This window comes from Gossypium arboreum, chromosome 5, assembly GCF_025698485.1.
Source record: "Gossypium arboreum isolate Shixiya-1 chromosome 5, ASM2569848v2, whole genome shotgun sequence".
Taxonomy (NCBI): Eukaryota; Viridiplantae; Streptophyta; class Magnoliopsida; order Malvales; family Malvaceae; genus Gossypium; species Gossypium arboreum.
In genome coordinates, this window is record NC_069074.1 from 87,212,797 (window position 1) to 87,234,083 (window position 21,287).

Here is a 21,287-nt window from a genome sequence, read left to right on the forward strand (position 1 = left end):
CACATGAAATAGATTTGTGTTGTATGTGTTCGGTTAGAGGCAAGCATATTGATGCTTTTATCTTGGCTTAGATAATTGGCTAAAAGAGAGTGTGGGCTAAAATGTTGAGTTTGATTAATAATTCTATATATATGTGACTCTAATGCCTAATGTATATATGGGCTAAGTACCTTGAGGTCCTCTTTTGATGTTCAAATGAATTGTGTTAAATTGCTTAATGTGATTAAAAATGCGCATGACCATTGTGTATTTGAGCTAAAGGGTGGCCATATGACCTATTAAACTCCTTCTCATATTCGGCCATAAGCTAGCATAATGAGACTTTAATAAGTTAAATTTGTTTGAATTAGCTCAAGAGCTTAGAGGACCACAGTTGGATAAGGGAAAGGAAAAAGTTATCGAATAGCCGCCGAAATCGTTCGACCACATCCGAGGTAAGTTTTCGAGTAATGGAACTTAGATTATGATTTGATTAGATCATGTTTTAAGCAAATCAAAATCATGCTCTTTGTATGTGGCTATTGAGCCGAAATTGCAAGTGTGATAAGTGTCTTGTGTTTGAGCTTTGGTAATGAAAATGAAATACGGATGTGTCATGATTTATTGATAAATGTGCATGGTTATTCGAATGATGTCGGGCTAAGTCCCGAAGGCTTTGTGCTAAGTGACTATATCCGGACTAAGATCCGAAGGCATTTGTGCGAGTTACTAATTCCGGGCTAAGCCCGAAGGCATTGGTACGAGTTACTAAATCCGGGTTAAGTCCCGAAGGCATTTGTGCTAGTTACTATAATCGGGCTATGTCCCGAAGGCATTTGAACGAGTAGCTATATCCGGTTGAATTCCGAAGGTACGTGATTCGGGAATGAGCGATCTTGCTGTAAAAATTTCAGTTAATACGCTTGCAAAATCCCAACAATGAGGTATGTTTCAGATGTGCATTGGAATAGTTGATTCCTTGAATAATATTCGCTCAATGAGTAATGAGCTTCCAGTATTTGGCTAAGATGATCCCTTATGTATGAATATAGGGGTTGGAATGTGAAGTAGGAATGATTTGAGAATATGTATATATGGAATTATCCGTTTAGTTATATGAATGCTATACTTTAGTTGTGCTTAAACTCTTTGCTCAAAACTTACTAAGCATTTAATGCTTACTCAGTTTATTTAATTCTCTGCTTTATAGATTTTGGTTCTTCACTATCGGACTCGGATTTTTTTGAAGTCGAAGTCGCCCACACTATCAAAGCTCCTTTTGGTATACTTTTGGTTGAACTTTGAAATGGCATGTATAGGACTACCCTTTTGTTGTTGGTCATGTACCCTTCGGTTTTGTGTAAATTTGGATAGCCATGCGAAAATGGCTTAAATATACTTTGATCATAGCATTATAATCGTTTTGTATGTTGTCCGTCGAGAGGTATGGAAATGTTGGTAACGGTTAGCCATGGGAATGGTTATTCATGATCACTTTTGGTATATGTATGACAAACTCTAGTTGATCCATGGAGGATCATGAAATAGGTAAAGTTTACCTTAAAAATAGATGCTGGCAGCAGCAGTGATGTGGATGTGAAAAATCACTAAAAATAGTAGGAATGGAATTTAATAGTGAATAAATTATGTAATCGAACCTTGATGAATCTATTTTCATAGGAAAGTAACGAAACGTTCATATGAGCAGTATATTATGAGATGTTAAAGTTTTCGTGAGACAGGGCCAGAACGGTTTCTGGATCCCCTGATCTGACTTTGGAAATTCTCTAAAAATTAACCAGAGACAATTAGAAGTCATACCATATATGTATAGATTCCTTTTTGAGTCTATTTTCATTAGAAACAAATGGCATAAGTATTGAAGCCCTGTACAAGGAGTTATCTAAGTTGCAATGCAAGAAGGTCAGTGTAGTCGAACCCTGTAACAGGGGAGAATATAACTAATAAACTGTACTAATTGGCCCGACCAAAAATTCTAGAAAAAAATCTGTAGATGGACATATGAGTCTAGTTTCAGGAAAAATTACGAAACTGATTTACAAGTTTTGGAACTCAAGAAATGATTTTTAAGGTGACAGTGACGCAGTTAGCCAACTGCCTGGAAATGTTTAAAATGGACTGTGAAAGCAAGTGATTTAAGTCTGCAAACCCCTCGTGTCCGACTCCGGCAACGGTCTCAGGTACGGGGTGTTACATCGTCTCCTCTAGTGAAGATAAAAGAAATTTCTTAGGGACGTAGGGAAAAACATAGAGAGGAACAAAAGTGAAACATGTCGGTTACAGACATCCTTTTATAGCACAAACAGTGGAAAAAAACTTAGTGGGAAGGTCAAAAATCCCACTATCACCCTTGAAATCTGAGACTAAGCTTGCCTAACAAGATTTGAAATCTAATCTTTTACCAAAAGCAACTATTACCACTAATCAGAGCGGTAAAACATTGCTTGTACATTTAAGCAACCAACTAAACAAGTCATACAACTGCCTAAACATATCAAGTTGTAATCTACAGTACTCTAGTTCAATTTCAACTAGGTCTCAACTAAATTCTAACGATACTCATCGAGCTATCGTTTCCACGTAAAATAATTCTATCGCTCCGCAAACTAACAAGTTCGCTTAGGACATCTGTAACGGCCTAATTTTCAGTGGTGTCGGAAACGGTGATTTGAGATCACTAAATCCGACAAATAAGATTGAACAAGATAGTAATTTAATATTTATGAGTCAAATAAGAATTTAGAAGAATTTGTGAAATGGTGAAATTAGTGAATTAAAAGAATTTATTAGGTCAAACGGGTCAAAAACGAGGTATCGAGACCTCGAATTTGAAAATCAAGCTATAAATATTTTTATAAATATTTATGAAGTTTCATTTAGCTAGTATTAAAGTTTGGTTGAGAAATTTTAACGATTAGGTAGTCAATTAAATAAAAAGGACTAAATTGTAATAAAAATAAATTTTGCTAAAAGGATTAAATAGCTCAAGTGTTAAAAGAAGGAAGATTTAAAGGGAAATTAAGCCTAAAAGTGAATAGGCTGGACGGCAAAGGCAAGAAAATCAGCAGAAAGATAAGGGAAATAAGGGCAAAATTGGAAATTTTATAATTTTAACATATAAAATAAGGATAAAATTGAAGAATCTAGAGATCTCTTCATATTTTATCAGACAAAACGCCATAGAGGGTCTGGAGAAAGCTGGTCTTTCATATTTTACATCATGTAAGTTTAATTCTTGCTTTTTCTTGATAATTTTTATGCTTTTGTGACTTTTACAACTAGGTCCACTTGTAGAATTCATTAGTTTTTGATTTTATGGGTGAAATTGGAAGTTACCCTGGATGGATAAGGGAATTTTATGATGAATTATTATGAAATTTAAGTTCTAATTTCATATTAAGGTGGTTTTATTAAGTGATTTTGATGGGAAATGATATTTAGGACCTAATTGTGAAAAAGTTGTGAATTGAAGGTTTCTGTTGAAATTCAGAACATAAAAGGTTTTGAAATAGTTTATAATGATAAAATAAAGAGTTAATTGAGAAAAATTAGTTCAATTGATGGGTGAATTGAGCAGGACTAAATTGTGAAAACAGTAAATTTTGGGGTAAAAGTGCAATTTCGAAATTTGAACAGCATAAATTGTGAAGTGAAATAGAATTGAAATGGATGCTAATGAAGGAATGATTTTATAATTATAGATCAAGAAAACAAATGAATCGTGGAAAGGAGAAAATTCAAGAATAGTCCACAATTTCTACGACTTTTGCAAATTAGTCCGTAAGTTCATATGGCAAAGTTCAATGTTTTGATATGAAAATCTTATGATTGTTAAAGTATTTTATTGTTGATGAATACTATCAATTTGCATTAACTAATGAATAATGTGTAACTAAAAGTACAAATTAGTGGAACAATGGATTTGAGTGCTTCTATTCTCATGACCTCGATGAATTGACGAAAAATATGTGATAAGTGCGCCGTTTAAGACCATAGCTGGGCTATGGCATCGGTGCAATGTGATAATGTGACTCAGATAAGACCATAGTGGGCTATGGCATCGGTATAATGTGATAATGTGATTCAGTATAAGACTATGTCGGGATATGGCTTCAGTATGATATGTGAACCGTGTAAGACCATGGCAAGGCTATGGCTTCGTGTGTGATGCGTAACAATGTGAAAGTCCATAGTTTACTATGGCAATGTGATAATGAAGCACTCAATTCTCTTATTGTTCCCTAATTTGACAATGAAGTAAATGAGAAATGGGCCTAAGAGAGTTAATTGTGAGTAGCCATATGGAAATTATTCCAATGAGTTATTAATGAAATTGTGATTTGGAGGATGAAATAGTTAAACTAATAGATATATGATTGTGTACGATATTTGGTATGATTTGTGTTTTTATGCCTATGAGCTTACTAAGCTTCAATAAGCTTACTTGTGTGTGTTTAATATTTTTATGTAGATTGACTTGAAGTGAAGTGGGTAGATCGGATCAACACAACAGGGCACACTATTCAGATCAATTCTGGTAGTTTTTGTTTTATGTTTAAAGATTTATATGGCATGTATAGAGTTTGAATGAATTGAAGTAAAAATGTTATAAACTAGTTAACAATATTTGTAATAAAACAGTTTTTGGTAAGTAGCAGTAGTTTGACTTGAAAAATCACTAAAATAGTAGAAATGGAATTAAATAATGAATAAGTTATGGAATCGAATCTTGATGAGTCTATTTTCATATGGAAGAAGCAAAACAGGTATATGAGCTATATTTTATGAGATGTTTAAATCTTTGTGAAACAGGGCCAGAGCGATTTCTGGATCCCTGTTCTGACTTTGGAAATTCACCATAAATTTTACAAAGATAATTAGAAGTCATACTTTATATGTACAGATTCCTTATTGAGTCTAGTTTTATTAGAAACAAACGGCATAGTCATTGAAGCTCTGTACAGAGAGATATCTGATTCGTAATACACAAAGGTCAGAGTAGTTAAACCCTGAAACAGGGGAGATTTTAACTAATAAACTGTATTAATTGGCTTGACCAAAAATTCTAGAAAAAAATTGGTAAGTAGATATATGAGTATAAATTCAGGGAAAATTTACGGATTTGGATTTCGAGTTTTATAACTCGAGATATGAATTATTTAGCAACTATGACGCAGTTGGACAGCTTGTCTGAAAAGTATGATATCAATTATCTAAATTTGGTTAAGTGCTCAAATAAGTTTAGTAGTGCCTTGTGCTCGACTCCGGCAACGGTCTCGGGTAAGGGGCGTTACATTTATTGGTATCAGAGCCAGGTTTAGCCGATTCTCGGAATATGTATGATATGAAAAGTATCTAGAATTACATGCCATATAAATCTGTGATAGTGTGCTGTGTATGATCCGATCTAATCCTTGTTTTTATTATAGATTATCTTCGATTTGAAAAGATGTCAGATAGACCAGAACAAACTGAGCAAGAAGAAGTTAATAGCAGAGTACAAACCTCTGAACAAGGAACAAATAGTGAAGCTCCGATTTCATTGATGCGAGAACAAGAACTCAAAAATATGATTTATGGATTCATGAATCAGTGGTATAATGAGAATGTGCGAGAAAGAAATCGGACTCATAACCTCCTCCCCTATCTCAACATCTGTAGTACCCCGGTTGCTCCTCCACCTCCTCCGAACAACTGAATCGCAAACGTTCTCCATTTGAAAAGCTCAGAAAACATGGGGCTGAAGAATTTCGGGGAAGAACAGATGATGACCCCGTTAAAGCTGAATATTGGTTACAAAGTATAATGAGGGTTTTTAAGCAAATGGCGTGCTCACCAAATGATTACTTAATATGTGCCGTGTCATTATTGAAAGAAGAAGCTTATAACGGTGGGAAACAATAGAAGGCGTAGTAAATTTGAGAAGATCACTTGGGAATTTTTTCAAAATGAATTTAAGAAGAAATATGTCGTAGAAGATATCCGGATAAGAAGAAAGAGAATTTCTCGACTTACGACGGAAACAAGTCGGTGGCTGAATATGAAAGAGAATTTGTTTATCCGAGCAAATATGCTCGAGATATAGTACCCATGAAGAAGAAATGTATCGATTTGAAGAAGGGCTTAATGATGAGATTAAAATGATGATAGGGGCATTGAAATACGAGAATTTGTTGTTCTATCGGATCGTGCTCGAAGCTTGAAGAAGTATATAATAAAAAGATACAACGAGATAGAAGAAGTAAAGAATCTTTCAAAAGAAGTGCATCTAAGTCATTTTCGGCTTTACCGGTGAAGAAATCTAAAGAGGAATTCAATCGAGCCACTTGATCTAGGAAAGATCGGGAAAAAGTAGGCCAAGACAATCTGATTACAAAGCATCCGATGACCCTCATGTTAGTGTGGGTAGTGTACAAAATACCCAAAGGCCTAAGTGTCAACATTGTGGAAGAAGTCACCCGGTGAATGTAGAAGTAAGTTAGGGCTTGTTATAAATGTGGGGCCACCGATCACTTTATTCGTGATTGTCCCCAATTACAAGTAGAAGAAGTGGAACAGAGGAGAAATGAAAATTCTTCCTCAAAAGGAAGACGCTCGTCGAGCGCGATCTTCTGAGGGCTACTCGTTCGGGTATGAAAGATACTACTAGCCGATCGAAGTTAGGGCTCTGCTCGTACTTATGCCATTCGAGCGAGAGAAGAAGCAATGACTCGGATGTAATTGCTGGTACTTTCTATCTTTATGATGTTCCTGTGTATGCTTTAATAGACCCTGGGTCTACTCATTCGTATATTTGCACTATGTTAGCATCTGAAAAGAATTTATTTGTTGAGCCTCATCGATTATGATGTACAAGTTACAAATCCGTTAGGTCAAAGTGTGGTAGTTAATTTAATATGTCATAACTGCCCTTTGAAAGTTAAGAGTCGTGATTTCCCGATTTGATCTTGCTACCCTTTCGTGAATTTGATATTATCTTAGGCATGGACCGGTTAATGAAACATGACGCGTAGTGAATTGTCGAGAAAACGAATTAGCTTGAAATGTCAAACAGGAGATATTATTTTGGTTGAGTCTGGAAATTTGGATGACATGGTTAGAATGATTTCCTTTATGTCGGCTCGAAAATTGTTGCGTAAAGGAAATGAGGCTTATTTAGCCTATATTCTTGATACTCAAGTTCTATATCAAAGTTAGAGCAACTATCTGTTGTAAATGAATTCATGGATGTATTTCTGAAGAATTACCGGGTTTACCACCGATAGAGAAGTTGAGTTCGTGATAGATGTGCTTCCGGAACGACTCCCATATCGGTGACACCGTATAGAATGGCTCCAGCAAATTAAGAGAGTTAAAAGCGCGCTTGCAAGAACTGTTAGACAAAGGGTTTATCGACCGAGTATGTCACCATGGGTGCACTTGTCTTATTTGTGAAAAGAAGGATGGTTCATTGAGGTCGTGCATAGATTACTGAAAATTGAATAAGGTAACGATTAAAATAAATATCCTTTGCCTCGTATTGATGATTTATTCGATCAGCTTAAGGATGCTACAGAGTTTTCAAAATTGATCTCGGATCTGGGTATTATCGATTAAAGGTAAAGGAATGTGATGTCTTGAAATGACTTTTAGAACTCGGTATGGTCATTATGAGTTCTTAGTTATGCCATTTGGTTTGACAAATGCTCCTGCCGCTTTATGGATTTAATGAATCGAATTTTCCGGTCTTACCGGATAGATTTGTGGTTGTGTTTATTGACGATATCTTGATCTATTCAAAGACGTAATCCGAACACGCTTCGACTTGAGAATTGTACTACGATATTAAGGAAAAACAGTTATATGCAAAATTTAGCAAATGTGAATTTTGGCTTCATGAAGTGGGATTCTTGGGTCACATTGTGTCGATTGATGGTATACGGGTAGATCCGAGTAAGGTGTCGTGGTGATTAATTGGAAAACTCCAAAGAATGTTACTAAGTGCGAAGTTTCCTTGGATTAGCTGGTTACTATCGTCGATTTGTGAAAGATTTTTCACTGATTGCTTCACCGATAACTAAATTATTACAGAAGAATGTTGAGTTTGTATGGTCTGATGAGTGCCAACGAAGTTTTGATCAATTAAAGAAAATGTTGACAGAGGCTCCGGTGTTAACTCAGCCTGAATCAGGTGTGCCATATGTAGTATATAGTGATGCGTCTCTGAATGGTTTAGGTTGTGTATTGATGCAGTCGGGAAAAGTTGTAGCATATGCTTCTCGACAGTTGAAACCACATGAGAGGAACTACCCTACACATGATCTTGAATTAGCTGCCATAGTATTTGCTTTAAAAATTTGGAGACACTACCTATATGGAGAGAAATGTTATGTGTATCTGCACCATAAAAGTTTGAAATATTTAATGTCGCAGAAAGAGCTGAATTTGAGACAGAGGCGATGGTTAGAGCTGCTGAAAGATTACGATCTTATTATTGATTATCATCCGGGTAAGGCAAATGTAGTGGCAGATGCACTTAGTCGGAAATCATCATTATTTGCTCTTCGGGCGTTAAATGCTCATTTGTGCATTAATGAAAATGGTTCTATATTAGCTGAATTAAAGACAAAACCAGATTCTTTCAACGAATTCGGAATTGCAAGATGAAGATCCGAAGTTGGTGTTGAAACGACAAATGGTTCGGATAATTTGAACTTAGATTACTCTATTGATAATAGTGGTATGTTATACCATCGTAATAGAATTTGTGTCCCAAATAATCTAGAATTGAAGAAGGATATCTTATCGAGGCTCATAGTAGTATGTACTCGATTCATCCGGTAGTACGAAGATGTATTGTGATTTGAAAAAATGTATTGGTGGCACGGTATGAAACGGAAATTTGTGAATTTGTGGCAAAATGTTTAATCATCAACGGTAAAAGCTGAACATCAAGTGCCTACTGGTTTGTTACAACCCGTAATGATTCCGAATGGAAGTGGGAACATGTGACGATGGATTTTGTATCTGGATTGCCGGTGACTCAAAGAAAAAGATTCGATTTGGGTGATAGTAGATGATTCACTAAATCGGTAGCATTTTATTCCTACGAACAGATTTTTCACTTGATAAGTTAGCGGAATTATATGTGTCAGAAATTGTGAGATTACATGGGGTGCCGACATCAATTATTTCTGATCGAGATCCGAGGTTTACTTCGAGATTTTGGAATAAACTACAGGAAGCTTTAGGTACTAAGTTAAAATTTAGTACTGACTTTTCACCCTCGATGGATGGACAATCGAGCGAGTGATTGATTTTGGAAGATATGTTAAGGTGTTTGTATACTCGAGTTCGATGGCGGTGGGAAAGGTACTTACCTTTAGCTAAATTTGCTTATAATAACAGTTATCAAACTAGTATCAAAATGGCACCGTTTGAAGCTCTGTATGGAAGGAAGTGCAGAACCCCGTTGTATTGGTCAGAATTAAGTGAATCGAAATTAGTCGGAGTGGATTTAATTCGGGAAACTGAAGAGAAAGTTCAGATTATTCGAGAAAGTTTGAAAGCTGCTTCCGATCGTCAAAAGTCGTATGCAGATTTGAAAAGAAGAGATATAGAGTTCAGTGTGGGTGATCGTGTGTTCTTGAAAGTTTCTCCGTGGAAGAAAGTTTTACGGTTTGGTAGAAAAGGAAAGCTTAGTCCACGATTTATCGGACCATCTGAAATCATTGAGAGGATCGGTCCAGAGCTTATAGATTGGCCTTGCCTCCGAACTTGAAAAGATCCATAATGTATTTCATGTATCTATGTTGAGACGATATAGATCGGACCCTTCACATGTAATTCCTCATCTTGAGATAGAACTACAATCAGATATGACTTATTCGGAGGAACCAATGAAAATATTAGCTCGGGAAGTTAAAGAACTACGGAATAAACGAGTACCGTTAGTAAAAGTGTTATGGCATCGACATGGATTGGAGGAGGCAACTTGGGAAACAGAAGAATCTATGAGATCACAATATCCGCATTTATTTTCAGGTCTGAAATTTCGAGGACGAAATTTCCTAAGGGGGAGAGTTGTAACTACCTAATTTTCAATTGGTGTCGGAAGCGGTGATTTGAGATCACTAAATCCGACAAATAAGATTGAACAAGATAGTAATTTAATATTTATGAGTCAAATAAGAATTTAGAAGAATTTGTGAAATGGTGAAATTAGTGAATTAAAAGAATTTATTAGGTCAAACGGGTCAAAAACGAGGTATCGAGACCTCGAATTTGAAAATCAAGCTATAAATATTTTTATAAATATTTATGAAGTTTCATTTAGCTAGTATTAAAGTTTGGTTGAGAAATTTTAACGATTAGGTAGTCAATTAAATAAAAGGACTAAATTGTAATAAAAATAAATTTTGCTAAAAGGATTAAATAGCTCAAGTGTTAAAAGAAGGAAGATTTAAAGGAAATTAAGCCTAAAAGTGAATAGGCTGGACGGCAAAGGCAAGAAAATCAGCAGAAAGATAAGGGAAATAAGGGCAAAATTGGAAATTTTATAATTTTAACATATAAAATAAGGATAAAATTGAAGAATCTAGAGATCTCTTCATATTTTATCAGACAAAACGCCATAGAGGGTCTGGAGAAAGCTGGTCTTTCATATTTTACATCATGTAAGTTTAATTCTTGCTTTTTCTTGATAATTTTATGCTTTTGTGACTTTTACAACTAGGTCCACTTGTAGAATTCATTAGTTTTGATTTTATGGGTGAAATTGGAAGTTACCCTGGATGGATAAGGAATTTTATGATGAATTATTATGAAATTTAAGTTCTAATTTCATATTAAGGTGGTTTTATTAAGTGATTTTGATGGGAAATGATATTTAGGACCTAATTGTGAAAAAGTTGTGAATTGAAGGTTTCTGTTGAAATTCAGAACATAAAAGGTTTTGAAATAGTTTATAATGATAAAATAAAGAGTTAATTGAGAAAAATTAGTTCAATTGATGGGTGAATTGAGCAGGACTAAATTGTGAAAACTGTAAATTTTGGGGTAAAAGTGCAATTTCGAAATTTGAACAGCATAAATTGTGAAGTGAAATAGAATTGAAATGGATGCTAATGAAGGAATGATTTTATAATTATAGATCAAGAAAACAAACTGAATCGTGGAAAGGAGAAAATTCAAGAATAGTCCACAATTTCTCGACTTTTGCAAATTAGTCCAGTAAGTTCATATGGCAAAGTTCAATGTTTTGATATGAAAATCTTATGATTGTTAAAGTATTTTATTGTTGATGAATACTATCAATTTGCATTAACTAATGAATAATGTGTAACTAAAAGTACAAATTAGTGGAACAATGGATTTGAGTGCTTCTATTCTCGTGACCTCGATGAATTGACGAAAATATGTGATAAGTGCGCCGTTTAAGACCATAGCTGGGCTATGGCATCGGTGCAATGTGATAATGTGACTCCGTATAAGACCATAGCTGGGCTATGGCATCGGTATAATGTGATAATGTGATTCCGTATAAGACTATGTCTGGGATATGGCTTCGGTATGATATGTGAACCGTGTAAGACCATGGCAAGGCTATGGCTTCGGTGTGTGATGCGTAACAATGTGAAAGTCCATAGTTTACTATGGCAATGTGATAATGAAGCACTCAATTCTCTTATTGTTCCCTAATTTGACAATGAAGTAAATGAGAAATGGGCCTAAGAGAGTTAATTGTGAGTAGCCATATGGAAATTATTCCAATGAGTTATTAATGAAATTGTGATTTGGAGGATGAAATAGTTAAACTAATAGATATATGATTGTGTACGATATTTGGTATGATTTGTGTTTTTATGCCTATGAGCTTACTAAGCTTCAATAAGCTTACTTGTGTGTGTTTAATATTTTTATGTAGATTGACTTGAAGTGAAGTGGGTAGATCGGATCAACACAACAGGGCACACTATTCAGATCAATTCTGGTAGTTTTTGTTTTATGTTTAAAGATTTATATGGCATGTATAGAGTTTGAATGAATTGAAGTAAAAATGTTATAAACTAGTTAACAATATTTGTAATAAAACAGTTTTTGGTAAGTAGCAGTAGTTTGACTTCGAAAAATCACTAAAAATAGTAGAAATGGAATTAAATAATGAATAAGTTATGGAATCGAATCTTGATGAGTCTATTTTCATATGGAAGAAGCAAAACAGGTATATGAGCTATATTTTATGAGATGTTTAAATCTTTGTGAAACAGGGCCAGAGCGATTTCTGGATCCCCTGTTCTGACTTTGGAAATTCACCATAAATTTTACAAAGATAATTAGAAGTCATACTTTATATGTACAGATTCCTTATTGAGTCTAGTTTTATTAGAAACAAACGGCATAGTCATTGAAGCTCTGTACAGAGAGATATCTGATTCGTAATACACAAAGGTCAGAGTAGTTAAACCCTGAAACAGGGGAGATTTTAACTAATAAACTGTATTAATTGGCTTGACCAAAAATTCTAGAAAAAAATTGGTAAGTATATATATGAGTATAAATTCAGGGAAAATTTACGGATTTGGATTTTGAGTTTTATAACTCGAGATATGAATTATTTAGCAACTATGACGCAGTTGGACAGCTTGTCTGAAAAGTATGATATCAATTATCTAAATTTGGTTAAGTGCTCAAATAAGTTTAGTAGTGCCTTGTGCTCGACTCCGGCAACGGTCTCGGGTAAGGGGCGTTACAACATCTGGGGTTGGCGGATCGTTTCATAGAAGAGTCAGCCAAACCTTAGAGTTCACCAAACCTTAAAGATCGCCAAATGGTTAATTCTAGCAAGGCGTCCCCCAAAAAGGCATACTATTAAATTCACGCAACATGCCAACCAAACACTTTAACTGATAATTCACCCTTTTTTTACTCTGGCTTACTCAATTATACACCAACAACATATCAGTATGATCTACGCTGAGCGAGCTGTTACAATAGATGTATGTATTTATTTCTTTAAATGTGTACAATTGAATCAAAATCAAAGTTTCTTGTATATATATGAATCACAATTCAAGCTTCATGTTTATAATTGCATCAAAACAAAGTTCATATATCAAATTGTACATTAAAACAAAGTTCATGTATAAATTTAATATTTATCCCACTTTATTTTGACATAAATTTGTCCCTCAATTTATATACATGAAAAGTACATTTTAGGATATTTGAAAAGTACTATTTAAATATTATTAGTTCCAATTAAAAAATATTATAAATATATCCAAATTAACAACACCGTTAATAACTATGGTTAAAGTAAATTAAGTAAATATTTTTCACTATTATTTAACCACACAATTAATGTCATATGAAAATTCTCAATCAACTAAATTTAACTTATAATAAATTTAGAAGGTTGTTTAAAAAATTCCACATCAAACTTAAATGACAGCAATTTATAGTGTTATTAATTTAGACATAATACTAACATTATAGAAATAAAGACACTAAATTATATCAAATTAAAGTGCAAAAATTAAACCTCAAATTTTAACATAATAGAATGATTAGAATCAAAAGTAGACCAAATTTTAATGAAATTTAAATTAAAAATTATACTAATTACGTATAAAAAGTTTAATCAATCTGATTTGACTTAAGATATTCTTGCACAAAAGTAGAGACCTAATTTGCCATTTTGGTTATCACTATTTTGTGAACATAAGCTTTAGATTTAGATCAAATTTGTAGTGAACTTGTCAAAACCCATTGCTCCCATAATACCAAATGTCACTTTCTTTATGTGAGCTAAACCTCCCTTACGTGCCCCTTTGACCCACCAAACACTTATGCCATGCCTTTACCTATATCTTTTCTCCATAACTAGAAGTCTCCACGCATGAAAATTTTTTGAAAGAGACAAAAAAAATAAAATAAAATAAAATAAAACCCAAAATGGAAATTTATTAGAAAGTGAAGTCAAACAATCAAAATTTAACTTGATTTTTGTCCAAACAATTAATCAAATATATTTTTCACATTTATTTTACGGATTATGAAAAATAATTTTATAATTATCTCTTTTAATAATATTATATTAAATTTGAGTTTTTTTCAAAGTGTAATGTATATTACAATTACACGATGAGCAATCATAATCTTAAAATGTATAAAACCTATGAAAATATTACATCTAACCCTGTTTTGATACATGGGTTTCGTTGATTCAAAAGTTGAATGGAACCATTATAGTTTTACAAGCATCTAAAACAATTGAATAAAATAAAAGCTAAGAAGAATCTAGTTCTCTTTTGAAAAACCACTCAATTTTTTTTTTTTAAATGTGCTAAGAACAATTCAAAATGGTCCAAACCCATGTAATGCATGATAACTTGTAAGCTATCCATAGAAGTTCTTGAGTGAAAGAAAACCCTAAAAATCCCAATAAAATAACAAAAAGAAACCATAATAAAAAGTCAAGTAAACGTGTCTCTAAATAAAACCAGCCACCATTTTTCTCTCTCCTTTTTCATATCATTCACCTCCCTTTGTATTCGTCACAAAAATTCTTGCCTAACTCTCACATTTGGATGCATATAGTTGTCCAATATTTCTAACATTTAATAATTTAAAATATAATCGTGTGACATAAATATACACATAAAAATCATGTATTTAAAATGTAGACGTGTATTTAATCATAAAATACAATAAACAATGAAAAGTATAGTTTGAAACAAATTAATCATAATAACATATGAAAATATATACGATATTAAAATAAAAAATAAATTAAATTACGAGTAAAATAAAATTTAAACATATAAATACATAAGATAAACAATACTAAATGCTACTGTAGTTATTTATCATGTTTTTGTCATCAATTATGAGTTAGTGTCGAGTTGCCTTGTAACACCAACTCAATGAACATTACTGTATACAACTGATGGAAATAATAATTTATGTATATCAAAACAAAAATGTTTAAAAATACATTAAAATTAAGCTTTGGTTAAGTGGTGAATTTATTTATTTTAATTTAATTAGTGCAAATTCAAATCTCACCATATGTATATTTTAATTAATTTTATTAAAATAAAAGACTAAAAATCTTCAAATAATATAATTTGTTATAATTACGAAAGGTCAATTTCATAATTTTCTGACTAAATTGATGACTCAATTAAGAATAACATCGATTAAGTGAGAGGCTTAATAAATAATATATTAGTTATATATTATGTGAAATGGTTAATAATGTAATGATGAATTATTTGCATGGCTTAAGGTCTTATTGATACAAAGTTTGGTTTAGATTTATACAACACCTTCAAATTATTACTTTTTAAATATATACATTAGATTTTATCACATTCATAATTTAATTGAAAGAAAAAATATTAATAATTAAGTTATAAGTGGAATAATAAAGTGATTACATTTAAATATATTTTAGGTTTGGTTTGATTTTTAGATATTACATTTTAATTGTTTTATTTAAATATTTTATATAAATATTTTAAAATATGAAAACAATCCTTTATTAAAAGAGAGTTTTTAAGTAATTTTCTAACTGAATCAATATTGAGTTAATTAGTTACATCAACTTAACAAAACTCTTTAAATAAATATAAAAGAGTATTTTAAATACATTTTAACATATAAAAATAAAAAAAGTATTATATAAACTAGATTTTGTTACACCTAGGGTGAAAAAATTTCTTTTAATTTTTTTCAATAATGAATATAAATAGAGTGATAATAAACTTATATTTTAATGCAATTGAACACGTGTTCGATTTTTAGATTTTTAATTTTATTTAAAAATAATATAAAATTATGAAAAGACAAAAATATCATTATAATAAAATTATTTATAATTTAAAAGAAAACATATTTCTATATTTTTATAATTAAGTTAGTAATCCAATTAAAAGTGTCACAAATTCAATAAAAAGTTAAAATAATAATATAGATATATAACATAAAAAAAGTAACCATTTTTTAAATTTCTTTGAGTTTATGAATTTTAAGTAATTTTAAGGTATGTATCAAATATTTTTAATTTATATTAATAAATAGTTGGATGCGATGGTGAGGTACATTACTCAATAGAAGAATTTAAATTTAAACTTTAAAAATAATATTATTAAAAAATAATTATAAACTTAAACAAAAATTACCGACATGAAGAATATAAAAAAACTAATAAATTACATGAATTTTAGTTGCTGGACAATTTAGGGGTGAAGCAAAATAAAATGGGAAAAGGACACGTGTCTAAAGAACTGATGACTCACTTTTGTAAATTTTCGTGATGGTTCATGCACCCTCTTGGTCGGATAAGGTCGGCCGCTTGATGATAGGCACGTGGCATTCTTTCAATGGTGATAAAAATAAAAGTGGGTCGCATTTAGAAAAAAAAAAAACGAGACAAGGACGTCCGTACTTTCTCACACTCACTTTTTAATAACTATCCATTTTCTCTTCTATTTAAATACCTTTCCAATCCCCCAATCTCTAATAGAAAATAGAAAGAAAAAAAAAACATTTTTTTAATTTTTCTTATTCTATTTATCTCTCTAGCTAAAACAAACTACTCTTTAATTTTCTGTTTGGTTGTCGAGAAAATTTTGAAGCATGGGAGTCCCGGAAACTGATCCATTGGCTCAATTGAGCTTACCACCGGGGTTTCGGTTTTATCCGACGGATGAAGAGCTTTTAGTACAATATTTATGCAGGAAAGTTGCAGGGCATCATTTTTCTCTACAAATCATTGCTGAAATTGATTTATACAAATTTGATCCATGGGTTTTACCAAGTAAGTTCAACCAAATGGTTTACCTTTTCTTTCCTGTTTGGCTTATTATGAAATGTTATTTCTTTGGCTAATCAATGTATATTATTATTTTTCATAGGTAAAGCTATATTCGGTGAAAAAGAATGGTATTTTTTTAGTCCGAGAGATCGAAAGTATCCGAACGGGTCACGACCCAATAGAGTCGCCGGTTCCGGGTATTGGAAAGCTACCGGAACCGATAAAGTTATCACGACCGATGGCCGAAAAGTTGGTATCAAGAAAGCTCTGGTTTTTTACGTTGGAAAAGCACCTAAAGGGACTAAAACGAATTGGATTATGCATGAATATAGATTGTTGGAAACTTCCCGTAAAAATGGTAGCTCCAAGGTAATTTTACTTCATTATTTCTAAACCTTTTAGCTCGTATACCTCCAACATCATTCAAGCATATATATAGTTATTATATAATAATAATTACAACCCGACTCAGAATTCGATTCAGAATTCAACTCGATTACTCAACCTATATAATAAAATTCTAATGCACGGGATTAGAGGTTTCTTATTCCTCTCTGTTTCTGGTTTTCTGCTCTTGGAAAATGAAACCACTCAACTCCATCTTATTTCATAACCGTTGATCGAGTGTATCAACAATAGTAAATGGAATATGATTAATTTTTCAAATTTTAATATTTTCAAAGAATTTTTCCTTTTTTTAATTATTATGTCATCCGTTTTTTAAAAACTCTTTTTAATATATAAAATATTTATATATATAAATTTGGGTTTTCCTAAAATTTTAATAAATAATAATAATTTAGAAGATATTCATTATCAATCATGTGTGTAGAATAATACAATCGCTTGAAGAATTATTTTTTAATTTAATTTGATTTATTTGTTGTAGTTGGATGATTGGGTATTATGTAGAATTTACAAGAAGAATTCAAGTGCTCAAAAATCATTATCATGTGTTTCAAGCAAAGAGCATAGTAACAATGGCTCTTCTTCTTCTTCTTCTTCCCAACTCGACGATATGCTTGAGTCATTCCCCGAGTTACACGATCGTTACTTTGCTTTGCCTCGGATGAACTCGTTGAAGACACTTCAAAACGATGACAAAACGGGGTTTCACAATCTGGGCAGTGGGAATTTAGATTGGGCGAGTCTTGCAGGGCTTAACTCGGTGCCTGAGTCTGTTCCCAGTGGACAAACTCAGACTCAGGGGATTCAAAGTTATGTAAATAATGACCTGTATGTACCCACGATGCCGCCTACGCTAACCCAGATGGATATGTCAATGAGTAAAGTTGGTAATTCGGTGGAAGAGGAAGTACAGAGTGGACTCAGAACTCAGCGAGTTAACAACTCAGGGTTTTTTCAACAGAACTCTAGTGGGTTGATGACCCAGAACTTTTCTAACTCAATTGACCCGTATGGATTCCGGTACCCGACTCAGCCTGGTGGGTTTGTGTTTAAGCAATAAAAAGTTGAAAAAACAGAGAGGGGGAAAAGAGGTATGGAATTGAAGAGGGATTTCAAAACTTTGTATACTTGTTTGGAATTCTTTGGGCTAACCTATTGCTGTTATTTTTGAAATGTAACAAAATGAAAATCCGCAAACTGATGAATTGAAATTTAATAAATTTTCATTTATAATTTATTTTCGAGAAATACATTTAAATACATTTTTTTACTTATTGTAATAATAACAATGTTAATTAAATTACGGTTCAATCAATAAATTATTTATACATTTATAAAATGCTTGCAATAAAATCAAATTTTGGTTGGCATTTTCTTCCATCATCTTTCTACATAGTTTTGTCAATTGGAAAATGTTACTATGTCAATTTTTTGGGCACCTACCTTGATAGTAAATCTAATATTGTACACAATTGAAAATATGGTCAAATAAACACACACATAAAAAAAATGAAAATATTTTATTGTGTAACCCTTGTCTTATCTATGAAGACAAAAAAAGAAAAGAAAAGAAATCATTTATCTTATGGATTTTGTTTTGTTTATTTGACCATATACCAAGTTGAAGATAGTTGATATTTTCTAGTTTAATGTAGATTCGGGTTAATCATAGTATCATGTTAGCATTGGAAAATTTTTGTCATAAAGTTCAATAAATTCTTATTCTACCACTAATTCGATTGATGTAACATCTATTTCTATGGTTTAAAATATAGAATTATAAAACATTTCTTAAATGATTAAAGGTACCATGAATATGAATGTCATTTCATTAAATTTTCAATCTTTTTTTTTTGTGTATTTTCCTTATAGGATGAGAGGCACGTAAGCAGGGGGTTTTACCTCTAATAATGGATTTTTTTCTCGAAATTAGAATAATCATCGTCAGTAATAATAATTAATCCCTTAATTATAGGTGTTTTTCGAAAAGAGAAATAATTGATTATGAAATATGTTATATTCTTATAAAAATTAATATTTTTGTCCCTTCAATTATTATTATACTCCCTAGAGCTTCAACACATGTCAATATTATGAGCTGTAGGGATTGGCCTCTCTACGCTTCGACATCTTCCCAGACCAAGATACTCATTCTCTCCACCTAACCCCTCCTATTTTCAGTTAAAAAATTGGACCACCCGCTCTGTGGCCTTGGCCACTTGGTACCATGACAAGACCATCTGCTCATCAGGATACTAATATTCATTAAATTAATTAATAAATTGATTAAGACAAATGTACATATTAATTAATAGTATAATTATAAGGAGCACAAATATTGTTCTCTTGAAGACTATAATTACTAGTAATTTATTTTATTTTTTTCTATTTTATTTTGTTTTCCCTTAACCCACGTTTTGGCTTTTGTTCCCCCACTTTGCGCCATTTTGCACATTCCCTGCTTCTGCAATCTGTTTGTTTCTTTTTCAATTCAATTTTGTGCTCCTTATAGCCTCTCACGTCTGTTCTTGTTCCTTTCGTTGCTGCTGATGCTTTCAAATTCTTGTGTTCCATATTCCAATTTTTCAAGTATTTTTTAATCTGTTTTGGGTTTTTTTTAGTTGGTTTTCAATCCATAAAGGTAAGGTTGATCGCTTTTACTCGATTTTGTTGTTGCAAGTGTTCGTTAAGCATGTGCGTTGGTTGAATTTCAGGTTTATGGTACAAAGGGTGTATTTTGGATTAACTAATTAATTCAGTTCGTTTTAGGGGATTTTCATGAGACGATTGGCGATCTTCCAACGACCTAAATTTCGTGTTATTGTTGTACGTTAAATGGTAAGGGTTTTGATTATGTTTTGGAAGGTTTTAGTTAGTTGTTTGTGAACAGTGTTTGTTTAAATTCGCAAATTGTTACTGAGTTAGGTTGTGTTAATTATTAGTTTAGGTGTGAAATTATTCGGTTGTGGAATTCCATTAGAAATTATTCAGGTGTGTACCGAAAATACTAAAAAATAGTAGTTGGCGAAAGTCGAAAAAGTTCATTATCAACGCCACACGACTGTGTGGTAGAACATGGGTGATGCGCGAACTGGGCTATTTGGGCTGTGTGGGCCACACGGGCTGGGCCGTATGTGCCATATAGCATGTGGGGCCAAAAATCTTAAATCTTTTCTAGGGCCGTATACGTTGTTTCAATCGACTATGGACTTTCTGTATGGTCGATATGAGATTAAATGTGCTGTAAAATATGAAATTTAGGCAACTATTTGCATGAATTTCGATATCTATTCGTATAACTAAATTGTCACATGTTGATTAAACCTTTGTATTTGTTATGCTATGTGGTTGTACTGTGAGCATGTTTGATATATGTTATATTTTGTATTTGCATTTAGGATGGGGTATATTAATATGTGGAGAAAGTGTTTAGAATGACGATAGTTCACCTAATGATCCTGCAACTTAGCTGCAACTATTTTGTAAAATGTCCTAACAACACTAAGTGGTGTGTAAGGTTGAATGGGTGTTTTACACCAATATGGTGTGTTGGGATAGACAAAGTTGGTGTGTAGCAGTTGGGGGTAGGATTATATGTTTGTATCTACCCCGTTATAAATATGTTTCTAATAAATCTGTTTGATATGCATTTAACTGTTTTAAGTTATTCGTTATACACTGAATTTCAAAAACTCACTCTCCGTTTGATTAATATTTTCAGGTAATCCTCACACTTTGGCGGGTCAGTGCAAACGGGAGCTCAGTTAATGTAATAACCTATTTAAATTGATTTATCTAAAATTTGGTATTTTGGTTCTATAAATTTTTGGACCCTCTAAACTTTTTAGACGGTTTAGATTTTTAAACTTTATTTCCATATTTTGCTTTACTACTCAAATGTTTTAGTTGACAAAATTCGCTTCTCTATAAAATTAAATGCTTTCAAACAATGAACTGTGTTTCTCAAATATTCCTTTTATACAGTTTTTTGTTGCAAAAATTAGAAATTTTAGAAAATAAAAACAAAACAACATTTTCGGTAAATAGAATAACAAGAAATGATTTTGAAAAAATTGAA

The 21,287-nt window shown here is 32.3% G+C and overlaps 1 protein-coding gene and 1 long non-coding RNA gene across 2 annotated transcripts; both read left to right on the plus strand.

Annotated features, from left to right (window-relative positions):
- Positions 1-16,473: 16,473 nt before the first annotated feature.
- LOC108452006 (NAC domain-containing protein JA2L-like) lies at positions 16,474-18,457 on the plus strand. The gene is made up of 3 exons (XM_017749734.2): positions 16,474-16,804; positions 16,902-17,170; positions 17,691-18,457. Exons 1-3 carry the CDS (start codon positions 16,624-16,626, stop codon positions 18,267-18,269), a joined length of 1,029 nt encoding a protein of 342 aa, XP_017605223.1. The 5' UTR covers positions 16,474-16,623; the 3' UTR covers positions 18,270-18,457.
- A 1,258-nt stretch (positions 18,458-19,715) lies between these two features.
- LOC128292715 (uncharacterized) lies at positions 19,716-21,159 on the plus strand. The gene is made up of 2 exons (XR_008282646.1): positions 19,716-20,047; positions 20,931-21,159. It is a non-coding gene; the product is annotated as an uncharacterized LOC128292715 (long non-coding RNA).
- The last annotated feature ends 128 nt before the right edge of the window (positions 21,160-21,287 follow it).

What these genes read in the sequence shown, in the direction of transcription:
- LOC108452006 (XM_017749734.2), top strand. Translation starts at nt 16,624, where the DNA reads ATGGGAGTCCCGGAAACTGATCCATTGGCTCAATTGAGCTTACCACCG. An exon ending in TGATCCATGGGTTTTACCAA is followed by an intron (nt 16,805 to 16,901) that starts GTAAGTTCAACC and finishes TATTTTTCATAG; the next exon opens with GTAAAGCTATATTCGGTGAA. An exon ending in GTAAAAATGGTAGCTCCAAG is followed by an intron (nt 17,171 to 17,690) that starts GTAATTTTACTT and finishes TATTTGTTGTAG; the next exon opens with TTGGATGATTGGGTATTATG.